The 19,907-nt window shown below is 45.5% G+C and overlaps 1 protein-coding gene across 1 annotated transcript in view; it reads right to left on the bottom strand.

The window, feature by feature from the left end:
* The window catches only part of WDFY4 (WDFY family member 4), a 237,361-nt gene extending 217,716 nt beyond the window's left edge, over nt 1-19,645 (bottom strand). Inside the window, exons 1-2 of the mRNA XM_077822441.1 lie at nt 19,526-19,645; nt 11,211-11,479 (exon numbers count right to left, since the gene is read on the bottom strand). Of these exons, the coding sequence (XP_077678567.1) occupies nt 11,211-11,462 (252 nt within the window). The 5' untranslated portion in view covers nt 11,463-11,479; nt 19,526-19,645. The remainder of the gene's footprint in view (nt 1-11,210; nt 11,480-19,525) is intronic.
* Between the last annotated feature and the right edge of the window lie 262 nt (nt 19,646-19,907).

Genomic DNA, 19,907 nt, shown 5'->3' with positions numbered 1-19,907 from the left:
GAACTCTGGGTCTTCACTGACCAAGGACAACCACTGTGAGTGTGGTCTGGTGAGGGAGCAGAGAGGGGCACAGTAAAGGAACTTTTGGTTGTAAAACTCAAGAACATGAGGCAGAAGACACTGCCCCACACACACTGGAGTGGGTGTCCTAAACACAGTTTTATGTTTATGAATCCTGCTTGTGGCATTTCCCCTAATTATGGTCTGGTGACTTCCCTTCTCCCATTAAAAGTTTCTTTTCTACATTCAGACTCTGTACTTGCGAGTGGGGAAGTATTTCCTCTCAGAGGAGCCCGGGGAGAGGTGTAATTTTCCCAGGTTACTGGGTGGGGGCTCGAGCCTGTTCTGTATTTTATTGTTGAAGAGGAATCCCTAGATATTGAACCCAGCCCTGGTTGCTGCCGGCTCCACCTGGCAGAAGCATTACAATCATAATGTATCATCTGTGCTTTGACAGTTTAATGCTGTCATTTGCTAATACCTCAAAACGCAAAACACATAGCTGTCATTGCTCATGCTTGACAAGAGTCCATGAGAATCCCAGTTTTATATATTTAAGTTGATATTTTCTTAAGTTAAAACTTAAGGTTCTTTAATATAACTTTTCACAGCAGACTCACTAGCGCTAAGACTTGTTGAAGGTTCACATACAAGTTCAGCTGCATTACCCTCCATATCAGTGGGTTGTTGGTTTTTTCTTTGTTTGTTTTTAACTTTTACTGGAGTAACGTTAGTATCTGATGAGGAATCAGAAACACTGCAACATTTACTATTACCATCTACAATCAACTTAACCATTTTGTTTGAAAAAGATCAAACTAACCTTTAGGAATACGTACATAAACCGTGCAGTCGATACTGACTATCCCTAGAGTCTTTGCTTGGCACTTTTTATGGCACCAAAATCTGTGCATTGCTGTAGTGCCCTGCGTGGGAATACGTTTTAAATCCTGCTCCGCAAAGACCATTGCCCCGGCCAGCAGCCGCCGCTCTCCAGCCACCCGGTTCTGAAGGCAGTGCCGCCACCAGCAGCACTGCAGAAGTAAGGGTGGCAAGATGGCGCTAGTAAGTCTGCTGTGAAAAGTGATATTAACAATGTTTCTTTGTGCCCTCCCACAGAGAGCCTCTTGCGCCCCCCGTTTGCATACCACTGCCTTAGAATATGTGCTAACTACTTATGCTAAAACTATCTGTTCAATCTCATACTTATCTGTGACACTCTGGGTACCTTTCCCACACCGGAAGAAGAGCCCCTGTGTAGCTCAAAAGCTTGTCTCTCTCACCAACAGCAGTTGGTCCAATAAAAGATATTACCTCACCCACCTTGTCTCTCTAGAATGTTCCCTGGAATTTTGGAACTGATCGGATGCGGTTTTCAAGAGAGTTATCACATTACAGACAGACAGAGAAATGCCACTGAGTTGAGCACAGGGCCTTATTTCACTCAGCTGACAAACTGATTCTTTGGTACAACTTAAATCTGACTAAAGGAAATATTTCAACACTTCAGAAATCAACTAATGACAACAGACACTCACAGCCCAGGGTCTGCAACCACTCCACAAAGCATGGCAAGCACCTCTGAGCCAGTGTATTCTCTCATATTTACAGATGCGGGGGTGGGCGAGGAAAAGACACACCACAGAGAATACATAACCTGCCCAAGGCTGGACAGTGAGTTAGTGGCACAGCTGGCAACAAAACCCAGAAGCCTTGATCTCCCATTCCCTGGTCTGGTTGTTAGATAGTGTGGCTTAGTGAACAGAGCACTGGAGTAGGACTCAGAAAACCTGGGTTCTATTTCCAGGCCTGCTGGGTCAGTACATTATAAGTTGTACTGACTTTGTACATCCTTGCTACAAATGAGCAGAGAGTGTGATTGCATTGTGCCCCTACCAATTCAATTTTTAACCCAATCTATAATATATATATAAAATGTGTGTGTGTATATAAGTGTCAAGCCAACTTAAAATAATGTTCTTGTAACTGAGAACCTGTGTTGTAGATATTTGGTCATATACTGCTTCACCACTGCCCTTGCATGTGACACAGGGGTTTGTAGTGGTGGGGATCATTCAGCTGGGCAAATGGAACTGCAAGAAATCCATGGGGGCCCTTACTGAGATCCAATGAAGTGAGCTGTAGCTCACGAAAGCTTATGCTCAAATAAATTGGTTAGTCTCTAAGGTGCCACAAGTACTCCTTTTCTTTTTGCGAATACAGACTAACACGGCTGCTACTCTGAAACCTGAGATGTAATGGTTGTCTCTATGCTGCGTACCCTTGCCACTTCAGGGTGAAACAGGAATAGATCTCCAATCTTCTTGCTCTGAAAGCACAAGCCCCTACCACTTAGGAGAAGACTCACTAGCCACTAGCAGAATAGGGCCCAGGACACAAAGCTGTGCAGTTCCATTTGGATCCAGCAATGGTACACCCACAGCTTCATCATAACACAGTACTAGTGCAAAAACCTTGCTGAAAGGCCACCATGCTCCCATTGTATACTCCAAGAGAGGAGTTGGATTCAATGGCTAAACATGGGCCACTCTCCCAACTCTGGATTTTCTGTCTCCCCAGAACCAGGTGTCATGCCCAACTTGCTCCCAGACTTGAAGGTCAAACCGACTCCCCTCCTTTACTGGTAACTCATATAACAAACCTCAGCCTGAGCTCTCTCGCCAACCCAGAATATTCCTCAGGTTTCTTTCCTAGGACACCTCCCTGTCTCTGTGGCATCGGCCATGCCCAGCTCTCCGATCTTGCTAGCGCAAACAAGCTGCACCTGCCTCAGTGAATCAACAAAATGCACTCAGCGGTTTCACACAGGGTTCTAACTCTAACAAGGTAGTTCAACAGAGGAGCCTTGGTTTCCTATGCAAGATCATAGACCTTGTCACACTTCCATTGGGGAGGACTTAACGTTCCTCTGGAGCATCAGCTCCTGCCCAGTGCTGGATGGCAGGATAGGAGATCTTGGCTGGATCAAAGGCCAACCGTATAATAAATCAATAACTCCAATGCTCTCAATAGCATGAAGAGCCACAGGAGAAGCTGTGGGGGTCACGCTGCCCTGCCCTGGGTGTGAGTCACATGCACAATGTTTCCACTAACCCCGTCAGACCGTGGGCCCGGATGACTCATGGAGCCCTTGTGCTCCGCCTGTGAAGCAACTGTCCCCTCCTCCTGCCTACAGCCGCGGGAAACAGAACCAAAACTCTGCTTAAGTGCAAAGGTTCCAAACGTGTAATGGCCATGGAGTGATGCACAGAGGAAGGGAAAAGCAAAGAGGGGGAGGAAGGTACTGCAAAGGGCAGTCATCTTAATTAGAACGAGGAACTGGGGCTTACAAGCCCCTAGGCAACCTCCCGTGGCTGAAAATCTTACGACATACACAAACTGAGCTAGGATTTTCGTCCCCAAGTACAGGCCAGGGAGGGAGGGAGGATTTCACAAGAAAGGAGAAAAAGACTACATGGTAAAAATCCTGATTCTCTTTAGAGTTAAAGGGCTCAATTCTCTGTGATGCAAATCTGCAGAGTTCTAGGTCATCTGGCCCAGAATGCTCACATTGTGCAAAGTTCTGCTGATTCATCCCAGGGAACTGGGAAAACTCTTCACTGAAAACACTATAATGAACCTATGGCCCAAGGAGTTCACGGCTCCCTCTCTGGATTGCAGCGTAGCCATTCAAGGTTCTTAGGAATTTAAAGTTCACTATCAGTGGGCAGTAGTGAGTTCTGGGAATCCACTTTCCACCAGCAGTCATACTAGGATGTGTGCGGAAAGCAAACGCACAAGGGGTGTGAATATGTCCAAGGAGACCTTGTTTATAAATGTGACTGTCTCTGCACTTCTGCGCGTGCATCATGGGGAAGAGAAACCCTTCCTCCTAGGTGTGCTAAAGATCATTTTTTTCTTCATAGTGGTAGATAAAAAAAAAACATGACTTCCTGCCTTTCTGCATAGCTCTAAATCCTTAGATTTCTAGCTTTGGGTGGACACTCAAAAGAACTTCTGCAACAGCAAGCTGGATGTCTAACATCCTCAATCTTTTGAAAGTTTCACTCCAAAAAAAATCCCTTCCATAGAAGTAATACTGAATAGCAAAGAAGATTTTCTGAAGCTACTATATACAGTCACTTCTGGCTAACTCCAGTTTATTTCTTGTTGATTGACTGGGGTGTGAACTCCTGAATAAGGCTGTGTGAAATACTGGCAACTTGATAATTTTGGGGTCCCTTCCAGGCCTACATAGCTCTGATTGCTTGGTGTCTGAAGCTTTTGTGTTTCATTGCAACTTTGTGTTTTTCCTCCCTATCAGTCACAAGAAACTTGCAATGTTTTGCTCCAAAATAGCATCAGTTTGGAGTAACTGTTTTTACACATGGAAGTGAGTCCATCTTGGGTGAAACCCTCAAGGTTTAAAATTCTGGATTTTAAAATTTCCTTGAGACAAATCCAACTTTGCATTGAAGTGTTGCGGAAAAAAATTTTTCACTACTGCTGAGACACTGCCTAAACCGTCCTGGGATGGCCTAAAGGGACCCGTGAGGGAGCTTTTACAGAACAATTTCACTTCCACAGGTCTCTGGTGGTAGAATCAGGACTCCCCTCCCCACAGAACCCATGAGGAATTACACTTGCTGACCAGGGGCCAGATCGCAACTGCCCCACGTGGCCCCTTATTGCCAGCTAGGCTGGTGTACTAGGACCGGAGGATAAGCAAGTACCCCACAATCTCCCTTAGGGAATATCCTTGGTCCACTCCTAGAGCCAGCTCCACGAGCTCTGCGCTGCCAGCATTCTGGGATGGGGATGGGGCTGAGGGGGGGTGGGGTGGAGGTGGATCAAGCCAGGAGGCAGAATGGCAGGACATGAACCCCAGTGATTTCTACACCCTTACGGTAGCCCAGAGGGGCCATTTCAGAGGTCAGGGATGCCCTAACCCATGCCAGGGCCAAACCAGTCCCCAGTCCCTAAGAGTAGGGGTTGCACAACCAGCTTTTAGGGCCCAATCCTCTAAATTTACTATCACGAGGAGTCTCGTGAAACGACAGAGCTTCCTCGTCCTCGCAGGGGACAGGGTGATGTGGGTGCCTGGGTGGGATTGGGCCCTTGCCTTCTAGAGAAGAGCAGCTGCCTCTCCCTGTCCTCTCCACTCTGCTGCCTCAACAACGTGCCTTTAGGGGTATGTCTACACTGCAGTCATGAGGTGCAATTGCAGCCAGTGTAGACATACCCACGCGAGCGTTAATCTAGCTAGCTTAGGGGCCAGAGCCGCAAAGCCAAAGCAGCTTCACTTCTGATTTCTTTCCCTTCCAACAGAGATGGTTTCTCCTTCCCTTAACAAGCCTTGATTCCTGGGTGTGTGCCAGCCCAGGCCAGATACTGACTGGGGGCTGTGGCTGGCCAAGCCTACCTAAGGAGTGGGCGTCCCCTAATTCAATCGGAGAGCAAAGGGGGAACCCAGAGAGAAGCGCAGCTAGCGAAGGGAGAACAGAAACTCAGAGTAAGGTTGTGCCCTCTGCAAGGGTTGTGTGTCACTGTTGCACTGTTCCAGGCAATGCATGGGGAGGGGAGCGCAGCATGGCACAGTGCAACAGTGTTTAAAAAGCACATGGGCCCTGTTGACAGAAACCGGCCAAGCCGATAAGCGCCTGAGTCAAAGTAGAGTGTCTTTTAAAGGTCAAGGCTGAAATTCTGGCCCCCTGGAAGTCAGTCAGAATTTTGCCATTGACTCAGAGGGGCAAGGGTTTCCCCCGACACATACAGAGTCTGTTCAATGCTTGTAGGCAGGAGGAGGCAGGTTCCTGAACTTGGGACGGTCACTCTTGTATGTGAACAAAGCCCCAGGGGAAGGAGAAAGTGGCAGCTGGGGGAGGCTTTCACTTTTCACCTGATAGAACATTAACCAGGCCTTTGTGCTACAGAAACACACAGGCGCAGTGGGGGAAGCTGCAGGTTTAAAACACTCAGGCTCACCAGCAGCAAATCTTCAAGTCGCAATGGGACCGGACAGGCCGTTGGCTGGTTAAGCAGTACAAAAAAGGAGTGATGGATGAACACAAAGTGTTTGCTCATTCATTCATTGGGTCAGATCATTCATGGCTTCTGAGAGTTCAGACGGCTGCCGTTTTACTGGTGAAATATCAGCCAAACCTGAAAGAGTCATGGATTTTACCACAAGCAACTATTTCTCTGAAAACATGGACTAGAAAGGATGTTACTGATTAGCTGTCATGGGCCATGTTGTACCTGACAGGCACAGGCCTGAGTTAGGCAATGGGCAGAACTGGAGGTGGGAGAGCTTAGGTGTGGATTTCACAGTCCTTCCCAGAGCACGAAATCAGAGCAATGCAGGGCTGGAAGGGACCCAAAAAGTCATCAAGGCCAGGCCCCTTCGCAGAGGCAGGGCCAAATAAACCTGGACCATCCCTAACAGGTGTTTGTCCAGCCTGTTCTTAACAGCCTCCAATGAAGGGGATTCCACAATTTCCTTGGTAGCCTGTTCCAGAGCTCAACTACCCTTACAGTTAGAAAGTTTCTCCTAATATCTAACCTAAAACTCCCTTGCTGCAGATGAAGCCCATTACTTGTTGTCCTAACTTCAGTGGACAAGGAGAACCACTGATCACCATCCTCTTTATAACAGCCCTTAACATGTTTGAAAACTTATCAGGTCCCCCCTCAGTCTTCTTTTCTTGGGACTAAATACGGCCAATTTTTTTAATCTCTCTCTACATGTTCGGTTTTCTAAACCTTTTATCATTTGTGTGGCTCTCCTCTGGACTCTCCAATTTGTCCACATCTTTCCTAAAATGTGGCACCCAGAACTGGACACAGCACTCCATTGGGGACCCCACCAATGCTGAGTAAAACAGGACAATTACCTCCCATGTCTTACATACAGCACTCCTGTTAATACAGTGGTTCTCAAACTTTTGTACTGGTGACCCTTTTCACATAGCAAGCCTCTGAGTGCGACCCCCCTTATAAATAAATTGTAAATGCTGGAGGCAAAGAGGGGTTTAGGCTGACAGCTCGCGACCCCCCCCCCGTAATAACCTCGTGACCCCCCGGGGTCCCAACCCCCAGTTTGAGAACCCCTGTGTTAGTACATCCCAGAGTGATATTAGCCTTTTTTGTAGCTGCATCACATTGTTGACTCACATTTCATTTTTGATGCACTAGACCCCCCAGATCCACCTAACCAGTTATTCCCCATTTTGTAGTTGTGCATTTGATTTTTCCTTGCTATGTGAAGTACTTTGCACTTGTCTTTATTGAATTTCAGCTCATTGATTTCAGACCAATTCTCTAATTTGTCAAGGTGGTTTTGAATTCGAATCCTGTCCTCCAAAGTGCTTGCAACCCCTCCCAACTTGGCGTCATCTGCGAATTTTATAAACATACTCCCCACTCCATTATCCAAATGGATTAACAAAACTATTTAATAGTACTGGACCCAGGGCCAACCCCTGAGGGACCCCATACACCCTCCCAGTTTGACAATAAACCATTGATAACTGCTGTTTGAATACACAAAAAGAAAAGGAGTACTTGTGGCACCTTAGAGACTAACAAATTTATTTGAGCATAAGCTTTTGCGAGCTAAAGCTTACTTCATCAGATGCATTCAGTGGAAAATACAGTGGGGAGATTTATATACATAGAGAACACGAAACAATGGGTGTTATTATACACACTGTAACGAGAGTGATCACTTAAGATGAGCTATTACCAGCAGGAGAGCAGGGGGCGGGAGAGGGGGGAGAAAAACTTTTGTACTGATAATCAAGATGAGCCATTTCTAGCAGTTGACAAGAATGTCTGAGGAACAGTGGGGGGCGGGGGGGAAATAAACATAGGGAGATAATTTTACTTTGTGTAATGACCCATCCACTCCCAGTCTCTATTCAAGCCTAAGTTAATTGTATCCAGTTTGCAAATTAATTCCAATTCAGCAGTCTCTCCCTGGAGTCTGTTTTTGAAGGTTTTTTGTTGAAGAATTGCAACTTTTAGGTCTATAATCGAGTGACCAGAGAGATTGAAGTGTTCTCCGACTGGTTTTTGAATGTTATAATTCCTGATGTCTGATTTGTGTCCATTTATTCTTTTACGTAGACACTGTCCAGTTTGACCAATGTACATGGCAGAGGGGCATTGCTGGCACATGATGGCATATATCACATTGGTAGATGTGCAGGTGAACGAGCCTCTGATAGTGTGGCTGATGTGATTAGGCCCTATGATGGTGTCCCCTGAATAGATATGTGGACACAGTTGGCAACGGGCTTTGTTGCAAGGATAGGTTCCTGGGTTAGTGGTTCTGTTGTGTGGTTGCTGGTGAGTATTTGCTTCAGGTTGGGGGGCTGTCTGTAAGCAAGGACTGGCCTGTATCCCAAGATCTGTGAGAGTGATGGGTCGTCCTTCAGGATAGGTTGTAGATCCTTGAGGATGCGTTGGAGAGGTTTGCTGAAGGTGAAGGGGGCTGAAGGTGATGGCTAGTGGCGTTCTGTTATTTTCTTTGTTGGGCCTGTCCTGTAGTAGGTGACTTCTGGGTACTCTTCTGGCTCTGTCAATCTGTTTCTTCACTTCAGCAGGTGGGTATTGTAGTTGTAAGAATGCTTGATAGAGATCTTGTAGGTGTTTGTCTCTGTCTGAGGGGTTGGAGCAAATGTGGTTGTATCGTAGAGCTTGGCTGTAGACCATGGATTGTGTGGTGTGGTCTGGGTGAAAGCTGGAGGCATGTAGGTAGGAATAGCGGTCAGTAGGTTTCTCGTATAGGGTGGTGTTTATGTGACCATCACTTATTAGCACCATAGTGTCCAGGAAGTGGATCTCTTGTGTGGACTGGTCCAGGCTGAGGTTGATGGTGGCAGGGGTTTTCTCCCCCCTCTCTCCCACCCCCCCCCCTTTCTCCTGCTGGTAATAGCTCATCTTAAGTGATCACTCTCCTTACAGTGTGTATGGTAACACCTATTGTTTCATGTTCTTTATGTATATAAATCTCCCCACTGTATTTTCCACTGAATGTATCCGATGAAGTGAGCTTTAGCTCACGAAAGCTTATGTTCAGATAAATTTGTTAGTCGCTAAAGGTACCACAAGTACTCCTTTTCTTTTTGCGAATACAGACTAACACGGCTGGTACTCTGAAACCTGTTTGAATACGGTTTCTCAATCATCTGTGCACCCACCTTACAGCAATTTCATCTAGACCACATTTCCCTGAGAATGTCACGCGGGATTGTGTCAAAAGCCTTAATAAAAAATGAAGATATATCACATCTACTGCTTTCCCCACTTCCACTGGGCCAGGAACTGCATCAAATAGGAAGTTAGGTTGGTTTAACACAATTTTTTCTTGGAAAATCCATGCTGGCTATTCCTTATAACCTTATCCCCCAGATTGTTTAATAATTTGTCCCAGTATCTTTCCAGGTATCAATGGTAGGCTGACTGGTCTATAATTCCCATGTCCTCTTTTTAAAGACAGGCACTATGTTTGCCCTTCTCTGGTCCTCTGTGACCTCACCCATCCTCCCGGAGTTATTGAAGATCAGTTACTCAGAAGTAATCTGTCACCATTCAACTTTTTAGTGGGGAATGAAACAAATGAGGCACTAAACACCACAGCTTTCTTGATGTCATAAGTTATAAGCTCTCCTTCCTTTTCTCTTGCTCCCAATGTATTTAAAGAGCCTCTTTTTATTGCCTTTTATGTCCCTTGCCAGGTGTAATTGAATTTGTGCCTCCCAGCACACATGGTGCACTATGCTCCCACTCCTTGCCTTCTCCCAACTCCTTTGGGGCCATTTGGCCCCCGGGGGCGCAATTTGCATACAGCAATCTGTGCAGCTATGTGAAAGCTATGAACAGTCCAGACCTCTGGTTCCTGCCTCCCCACACTCCTATTGCGAAACACTGCCCTGACTAGTTGGGGAGCATAAACAGTGACTTTGGTGACTAATCACTCACACAGCATGAATAGCAAAAACTTGCCCCCAAAATGGACTGCCATCAAAACCAAGACTCTTTTGCAGGAAAATGTCATTGTGGGAGGTGGTGCCTGAAATCTGGATCTAAATGTTCTGACCCATCACTACTTGGATCTTCAATAGCAGAGTGTGACTGTTACATGCTGAGATTTGCAGCTAGATTGAGTTTGAAGCCACAGCATCATTTATGCAACCATAACGTATTTGAAACTAGGAACAATTTTCTATCCATCCCACTAGGTTCTATTGCCGTGTCTACTGCTGTAAGAGCAGAGCTCCTTTCACCACTGTGGGTACATATTTGCCCCTGTCAAACAAAAGCAGCACTCCAGGTTTCAATCAACAGCAGGGGATGCGGGAGATGGTGGGTGTAGCCCCTCTGGAAGCAGCAATCACTAGGTTTTGTCCTGAAAGCCTCTTGCAAATGGGAGCTCTGGGGGAAGCATCTGTAGGAAGTGGTAGTATGGTCTAGTGGTTAGAGCACTTGATTGGGACTCAGGAAATCAAGGGTCTATTCCTACTTCTGCCAATGGCCTCCTGGGTGACCCTGGGCAAGTCACATCACCTCTCTGTACCTCATTTTCCCCTCTGTAAAATGGCTTAGAGCACAAAGTACATATTGCAACAGACACATGGACTATCAACAGCATGATTGTTACAGTTAACTGGCTTTCGTGCAGAAGTGTGCTCTTTGCTTCCTTTGTAAAGCACCTTGAGATCTACCAATGAACAGGGCTGTGTAAGAGCTAGGTATTATTATTCCAAGAATTGATCCGGACATCATTTACTCTGTGCTCTCTGTCCATCAGGTTGCATAAACCAAACAGTTTGCCCATCCCAGCCTAACCTGTACCCAGACCTGATCCGCATCCCTTTTTAACAAGGGGCACCGCTGGTGTAACCCTTCCCATGCCACACCAATTCCATTCCCGCTTTGAAACATGCTCATCCACTGGCAGATCCTTTGCTTCCATCTGCCCAGTCCCCCAAACTACAGCTCCCCAATGTAATCACACACACCGCAGGGGCTGTTAGAAGGGTGGCTGAAGGACAAAAGCACCCCACAAAGGAGCTACAGAACAGACCCTGTAGCATACAGGGCATACCCCCACCCACGGTGTAAATGACGACCACGCTAGGTGCAGGGCAAGAGAGAATTAGGGGTAAAGCCTCTAGCCAGGCCACTAAGACAGCAGAAGAGCAAACCTTTACGAAGAGGGGAAGGAAGCCCAGCAGCCTCCTCTGCTGCTCTTCTGGGATGAGGTAGGGAGACGCCTGCTTGTACTCCAGAAACTCCTTGGCTAGGGTCTCCCACAGGAGAGCAGGGCACTGGTGCTGCCTCTCCCCGCTGGCCTCAGGCAGTGCCGGGGCTTCCACATCACTGTCAGGTCCCGGCTCCTGCCCTGTCTCGTCCAGAAAATCCCCCTGCTGCTTTGGGAGCTCTTCTACTGGGTCCATGCCGTGGCCAAACAGACCTGAGTTTAAAAACAAGGGTTATTTTTATGGTTGCCAACCCTCCAGGATTGTCCTGAAGTCTCCAGGAATTAAAGATTATGTTATGCAATGAAACCTCCAGGAATATGTCCAACCAAAATTGTCAACCTTAATTATTTTCTTGAAGGATTTGCCATGAAGAGCTGATTTATTGCTCTTTGCACAGGGGAAACAGCCAGACTGAATCTCAGTGGCTTTCTTTTCAGACTAAGGGCAGCCACCAGAATAAACTCTACAGGAGAGAGCACACGGTGTGGGTCTCACTTGTAACATGCTGCACTTGCTGTCTCACCAAATGGCAGTTGCAGCCCATTGAAGGTGCGATACCCAGAAACAGTCTCAACACTCAGAAGCTGCTGAGTAACAGATCCCTGTCGTTAGTTAGTTAAGTCTTTCCCAGTCAGAAAGGCTGATCAGCCCCAAGCTCCATAGTTATTTTTCTTGGTCTTCTCTTAATCCCTTTCACTTTGTGCACATCTGTTGGGTGTCAGTATGCTCCAAACGGGATGCAGTATTTATATGCAGTCGCACAGGACTCATGTAGAGAGGCCTCCCTGCTCCAAGACACGATCTCACCTGGTCACAAATCACCAAATCACATGGGATGAAGTCCTGGCCCCACTGAAGTCAACGGCAAAATTCCGATAGACTTCAGTTGGGGCCAGGGTTTCACTCAGTGCCTCTTTTTTGCTGCCATATCCCCTTGTGAGCTCAGATGTAACTTTCTGTCCACTGTCACCCCTAAGTCTTACTGCTTCCCACATCCTTCCTGGCCATTTGGGCTCAATCCTGCAGGATGTGGAGTGCTCTGGCCGGCAAAGCACGTAAGCATGTCAGTGGGACTGCTCACGTACTTAAAGTCAAGTGCCTGCTTCAGTGTGTTGCTGGATGGGGTTGTCCTCCTCGGAGCTGCCATGTGTAATGAGATGATTGGCATAGCTTTGCATATAACCCTAACGAAGGGGGGGATTGATCACTGGTGACTGGAGCAGCTCCCCTATTCTGTGCCCCTCTTCCCCCCACTCAGTCACAGCCTGCCCCCCTTTTTCTGTGCTTCCCTGCCTCAGTTCCCCTCCAGCCTCTTCCTCCTCATTCAGCCCAGTTCCATCTGCCCCCTCCCCCTCCCCCGTCCACCTCACTCCTTGTCTATTCCATTTGCCATCATCACCACTTCCTCCTCCGGGCAGGTTCCACACTGGCAGCCACTTAACACCATGCAGCACGGCTGCCTCTAGTGGCCACCAGGTGCAACTGCAGCTCAGCCAACCACACGCAATTCAGGCTGGGCTGGGGGAATGCATGATACCGGGCTATCCTGCCTCTGCCTTGAAAGGTGGCATTGGGGAAAATCAGGGACCTGCAGACTGTTGAAGACAGCAGGGTCTGGTTATCGCTTTCTACCATCTCTCCTTGCAATCGTTTGTTACATATAAGCTCTCTACTCATTGCTGAGAGCAACATGCGAATGCTATGGAACTCGCATAGGCTTTACCTGTTGGACAGAGACAATTGATAGAGCACTAGGTTAGGACTCAAGAGACCTGGGTTCTAGCCCTGGCTCTGCCGCTGGCGTGCTGGATAACCTTGGGCAAGTCACATCCTCACTCTGTGCCGCAGTTTCCACATTTGTAATATGGGGATAAAGACGCTGACCTGCTTTGTAAAACACTCGGATGTCTATGGATTACAAGTGAGGGATTATTACTAGAGGGTGGCACACTTCGAATGTACAGCTCCGCCCACACAGGCAACAGTCAGAACCTTGCCACCACTAGAGCCAGCTGATGCCCATGCAGCCCAGAGTCGGGGAGAGGGACCCACTGATGGGGGAACTGGCCAAAGTAGGGGAGTGAGTCTGCCAGTAGCCTCAATTTAAGCCCACAGGGCGCCCTTTTGGTGCTGCAGGCAGGGGAAGCTCTATGGTGCCCTAAAGTTATTCTCTCCCTGAAGTCACTGCCTTGTCCCTATATCCAGAGGGTCTGCTCCCTGCCATGGGCCCCTGTGAGGTCACGCCTCACTCCTGTATCCAGAGTCATAACACTTAGATTAGAGGAAATCAGGTTTTTCCAATTCTCACCCACATAAATAAGATTCTGCCCACTGACACCTAGATCATTCCCTGGAATTTTGGAATTGATCAGATGCATTTTTCAAAAAACTACCATGAGACAGACAGAGAAATGCCATGGAGTTGAATGTAAGAGCTCACTTCACTTGCCCAATTTATTAATACATGAACTAACATGAGAGCGGAACCTTTAGTACAACAGTACACTCCACACAAGCAATATATAAAAAAAAAACAACGGCATACTTCCTATGCATATGAAATACAAGTTTTTCTACATGGGCTGCTTACTCTTGATTCCAGATAGTTAATAAAAATATTAAAAAGACAGTATAGCCAACCCAAGCAGTCAAAATTCATGGCCCTGCAAAATCATGAACTTGGCTTAAAAATCATTAGATTTTAAGAAAATACTATATTTGACATTCTTTCTATTTTCTACCTGCTGCTTTCTGAGCCCTCGTCACATTTCCAAGCTTTTCTCACCAACAATGAGGGCTAGAATTTTTATTTATTTATTTTTTTAATGAAAGTTGAGATTTTCATATATTCACATGGCTCTCAGAGCTGGGGCTTTAACTAAAAACACCAAATATCATGAGATTCGCAATAAAATCATGAAAATTGGCAATGCTGTAATCACTTTCAAGATAAAAAATAGAACTGAAAACTGGAAAAATTTCCATGAGAAATTACAATATTTCAGCATTTGTTTTTATCCCAATTTGAGACAAAAAGTCAAAATATCAAAAAGTGTAATGTAACAAAGTTCTGAAAATTTGTGGTTCAGAAACATCAGAAGATTTCATTTCAATAGTTCCAAATACAGGAAACATTTTGACATTTCTGAATCAACATATTTTATTTCGGTTTGTGAACCAAACTGAAACACTTACTTTCAGGTTGGCTGGATATTAATCTGTTTCCCCCTGAGGTGCCCTGGTGCCTTATGGGAGCTGTAGTTCGAGTGGCTCATGCCCCCATTCTTCTTTATGGGCTATGCTTCCCAGCCAAACATCTCCCGTGATGCACCACATCAGTTCAACCAGAGAGAAAACCACAGTGCACCCTGGGAGATGTAGTACAACCACGGAGCCCAAACTCTAAAGGAGAATATGGGACATGAGGCACATAGAAGATTAATGGTGAATTGACTCAAAATGAAATAGTCAACATCAATATGTTGGGGATGATATGAAATAGTTTATTTTGATTTTCCCAACAGAAAACATTTCTGCTGGAAAATTTCAATTTGTTCTCCTGAAACTGTACTTTCTGTTGAAAAAATATTTTGAGGGAAAATCCCCAGCCATCTCTACTAAACATACCTTAAATTCCCTCACCACAGCCAGATTAAACTGTTAAAGCTTCATGCTCATTTGCTCTCCAGCACATATGCTGCTTGTTTACTATTGGCACTTTGCCCAGCTTGGGCACTGAGACCAGCCTGGTCAGTTTCAGTCCCTGGTTCTCACGCAGTAGCCCAGGGCTCCAGTGATGGGGATATTTTTGCCATTTCACGGCTGTTCAGTGGCCCATGTGGAACAAATCAGTGGTCATAGCACTAGTCAATACTCTTTGCTAGCAGTCACAGCAGGAAGGTAAGGGGGAAATGGACATGGAGACAGAACTATGAGGTTAGTTCTGTACCTTCAAGTCAGGGCTGTAGGTAGGGCACCAAAGGGGAAGCTTGCTCCATCACCGTGGATAATCAGGAGACGTCCGTCTCCAAAGGCTGTTGATCTGCCACTTGTCACCAGCATCCAGTTTTTAAAAAAAATAAGTAATTAATGAAGACAACACCATGCCATGGGCAGAATGTGTGCAACGACAGCACTGCAGAAGATAGACAGGAAGACCATGTGCCCCATGACTGAGCGGGCGAAGCATTTGTCATGCTTCATTTTTGGCTCTGGTAAAACGACATTGCGTGGCCTCAGCCCACTTCTGAGCTGTTTATTGCCTCAGAAGAGTCTAGACTTTCCTAAGGGGGCTAATGAAAAGTGTGTTCAGAGCCAGTCGTTGTCAAAGAGGCAGCGCTTGCCCTTCACAACAAGTCTGAAGGGCATTCCTTCTTCATAACAGTAGTCTCACCACCTTGGTGGTGGCACTGCAAAAGTAAAGCCAGTTATCACCACCAGGGAGAACACCGGATTTAGGTATTTTTCCACCTCTATGGCTGGATCCAGCAAATGCTTATTCAGGTTAGTAACACAGTATAGTCCGATGGAACTCAGCAGGATTACTAGCATCAGTAAAGACCAGAGATGATCCAATGACAATAATAAGACTATCTATCTCTTATATGGCACTTTTCATCACTAGACATCAAAGCACTTTACAATGGAGGTCAGGGATCATTATCCCCATTTTCTAGATGGAGAAACTGAGGCACAGAGAGGTCAAGTGACATACCTAAGGTCCCCCAGCAGGCCAGTGGCAGATCCAGAAATATATAAAATTATTTGATAATTGACAAATTTATGAACTTTTTTTTAAAACTAAAACTAATTTTTTTTTGTATTAGCCAAGCTTAAATGAGGCCTATTCACATGAGTAAGGCACTGAAGTATTGGTCCCTTAGTGTGAAATCGTGCCCCCTACTGAAGTCGATGGGAGTTTTGTCAGGGACTTCAATGGGGCAAGGATTGCCCCCTGATAGTTATGATTCTGTCATTCTGAGTCTGTAAAGTTAAGTAAAGAGAGAGGAAAACACAGGAAAGTATTAGTGGCCCGTACCTAATCAGGGCTGAAAATACCCTAAATGGAGATCATTGTGCAACTCAAAAAGCCCAGGCTTGGTTACATTCCCTTTCACTTAGAACCCAGTTCACTCTTTCCATCCCAGAAGTGAAATTTATATAGGGAAAACACAAACCACTGATGTCTAAATCTAGGTGTACATGTCATCTCTTCAAAATGGAGGCTATAGCCTATCCCATTACTCATACCTCTAGTCTAGGGGGAAGATGCATTAAACTTCAAGCCAAGAGACACTGAGTTAGTCCAGTCCCAACTCTTCCGCTGACTGCTGTTGAACAAATATTTCTCTTCATAATGGTCCCTTCTTAATCATAACAGTCCCTTCTGGCCTTAAAATCTCTGAATCCCTTGAATTTTCTTTTCCTCTTAAAAGACAATTATTCTGTTGGGAAGATCTGCTACCATGAAGCTAGGATCTGAGACCACTAAACCAGCGGTTTTCACCCAGTGGTCCATGGACCCCTGGGTCCGCAGACTATTTCTCAGATTTCAAAAGGTTCGGCACCGTCATTCAAAATGTTTTAGGGGTCCACAAATGAAAAAAGGTTGAAAGCCACTGGTCTAAACAGATTTAAGGGGCTCCTTGTGCTTGTGTTATAGCCCACCTTCAACACTGATGGTGATCGCTTAGGATCTAGCTATTAAGCACTGTTTTCTTTTTAGTTTTGACAAGTTATGAAACATTTTTACATAGCAAGAAGACATGGAACAAAAGTCTCTAAAATACAATAGTGTTTTTAAAAAGGGACATGAAAGTAAAAATATACAAAAGGCCCACTGCTGTCACTCAGAAAGTAGCAGCAAGTAAAAAAAGGGGAAGTGATACTTACTAGTACAATTTTATCTTTTGTTCTAAATGACATCTGTAAGAAATCACAGTGCAAGTGGCTGGGCCTTCTCTGACTGAAAAGGGGCAAATGGAAAATGGGGTCTGGCGGTGAGAAACAATCAAAGAGCCTCACTAGTTGAAATAGTGTAGCTCTTCTTTTGTGGTTCACTTTATGGAGAATAAGTTGTTCCTACACAGCACCAATCCCCCAACCAGACCACATTTTGGTCCACTGTTCTATTCTGTCTACCAACTACTAGACTGCTCAGAGCTCGAGAGATTCAACCAAAGGATCTTGTGAAATGAGAAAATAGTCAGTTAGAGACAAGTCCCAAAGCAAGATGCTGGATCAAAACATCTGGGAAGTTTGGCTCCAAACTCTGCAGCCAGGGTTGCTCTCCATAAGCAGTTCTCTGCTCCAACTGTACAATAAACTCCAATGTTCTGGAGAGCACCAAAAACAGCTAGGACACTGAATCAAAGCTGGAAGCATTCTTGGGTCCCCTACTCCATTCCTCTCCAGCCAGGCAAGGACCACTGTTCTCCAGTGAATACTCAGAGACTAGTTTTAAATGCCCCAAATGATGAGGCTTCAACCAGCTCCATCCAGAGATTATTCTACTGCCTGGCAGATCTCACTGATTGAAAGTGTCTCCTGATATTCAGTATACATTTTCCTTTACTTAATTTCATCCCAAACACTGTAGGTCTATTCACTCTTAACTCCCTCAATTAATACATAAATTAACAGATTCCAAAGCCAGAAGGGACTGTTGTGATCATCTAGTCTTGTATAACACAGCCCAAATAATTCCTAGAACAGATCTTGTAGGAAAACATGCAATCTTGATTTAAAAATTGTCACTGATGAAGAATCCACCACGACTTCTCTCCCTCCTGGTTGTTTGTGCCCTTCCATGCTTGTAGATAGCATCCTATTCCCTCATAATAGTCAGTTGGTCAGATGCTACATATTTACTTTCCTTTATCATTCCATTTAGTCAATCTTTGCTCCTCCTCCCAGAATTCCCTCTGATCTGATCCGTTATTTACAACTTTCAACCATGCATCTAGTGTTTGAACTGGGAATAATATTTCACAAGGAAAATCTAAAAACATATAGATTTACAGTGTGAACCCAGACTATATGCTATACAAAAACTAAGAACTTAGTTAACGTTGCTAAGTGCAACTCCCCTTCCACGTTTTGTCTTGTCTCTTTAGATTGTAAACTCTTTGAGGCATGCCCTCTCTCTTCTGTGTTTGTACAGCACCTAGCACAATAGGGCCCTCTCTTTGTTGGGGCCCTTAAGTATTCACTAAACAAAAAATAAGAGAAGATGGACTATTAAACATACTGACAAATGTAGAGAGGGTTGTACATTGTCTGAAGGACAGGTGTCTTTTCATAGGATACGGTCCTTGGTTTCTGCAGCAATATGATTAATGTTACAACATGTCCAGTTCAGACACAGCATGAGCAGGCGTGACTCCGTTAAAGCCAATAGATTTACATCAAGATTGAATTTGGCCCAACATGTTCTTCTTATTAGACCACATTTCAGTTGTGCGGGTGGTTTGCTGCCTGTATTTCAAAGCAGGTCTTTCTATACGGCATTTTGGCAAATCATTAATTCTTTCTCAGGTTCTTAAGGGCTTCTCTGTTTGCTTTGCTTTGGACAGCCTTTCCGTGCACAACAAAAACTTTGTTATGGAATGTTAAGGTTTGGCCTGCTTTCGTTCTTTCCCCTGGGGCGGGGTGGGGCGGGAAAGAGAGAGCTTGCAATCACCTTGTCAGGTCAGATTCTACATTGATTAATATACCCTGCACACCTGTTAGAGTCAGTCAGAGTAGCATGGGGGATAATGCAGTGAGGAATTGCACTTGTAAGGTGCAGTCCAGCCATCAGTGAAATATTGTTCCCTGATGCTAAGTAGAACATTGGAAGCTGCTAGTTACCCACAGGCAGCCTAACGATAAAAACTAATCTCCGAGAAAGACCCTCAAGAAGAGTAGAATGGAAGCCAGCTCAACATAAATCACACAAAAACAGAAGTATATGAGAGTTGGAGGCAATTACAGCAAATCAAATAACTCTGTTAACAACAGCAGCTGATACATTCTGCACCTATAATCCCTTTGCTGTCCCTAGAACAGAGAACACAGACTCACGTGTGTATCCCTGCTGTTCCACTCTCTCCCGACAGCCCAACACCATGCTGAACTTTCACAAAAGCCTCTCCCATTTAAAAGTGACTCTGCCAAAACAAAGTGTTTGGTCAATACGACAGACGCCACCTGCTTTGCTAGAGCAGTGAACCCGTCACTTCCAATTTCAAAGCAAATCTGAAAAGCAGGTGACATACCTGGGCATGCAGGTTCAGCGACTTCCAAAGCTAGCAGTTGCTATATCCAGGAAAACCGGCTTTTCTTCTTTTGTCTGTGACACAGTTGTCCTGCCAGGCATCCTAAAGCGTTCAACAGCTCCCACTCTACTCTTTAAACTTTCCACTGTGAATCACTTGGTTAGCTGCTGTGCTTATTTCCTGGGGAAAGCAGAAGTGGAGAAGCACAAAATGAACCACAAGCTACTGGAGCCAAGAGGCACTCAAACCAGCTCATATGACTCAGAGCAGCTCAGCTGGTGTATAGAGCTGCCAGGGAGCTGGGCTTCTTTCTGGCCCCGTACATCAGAGAGTTTCCTTGCTCCAATATTAACAAATAAATGGTGTTTTCTTGACGGTTTGC

This window comes from Eretmochelys imbricata, chromosome 7 (genome assembly GCF_965152235.1).
Source record: "Eretmochelys imbricata isolate rEreImb1 chromosome 7, rEreImb1.hap1, whole genome shotgun sequence".
NCBI lineage: Eukaryota > Metazoa > Chordata > Testudines > Cheloniidae > Eretmochelys > Eretmochelys imbricata.
This window is presented reverse-complemented; position numbering and strand designations above follow the sequence as displayed.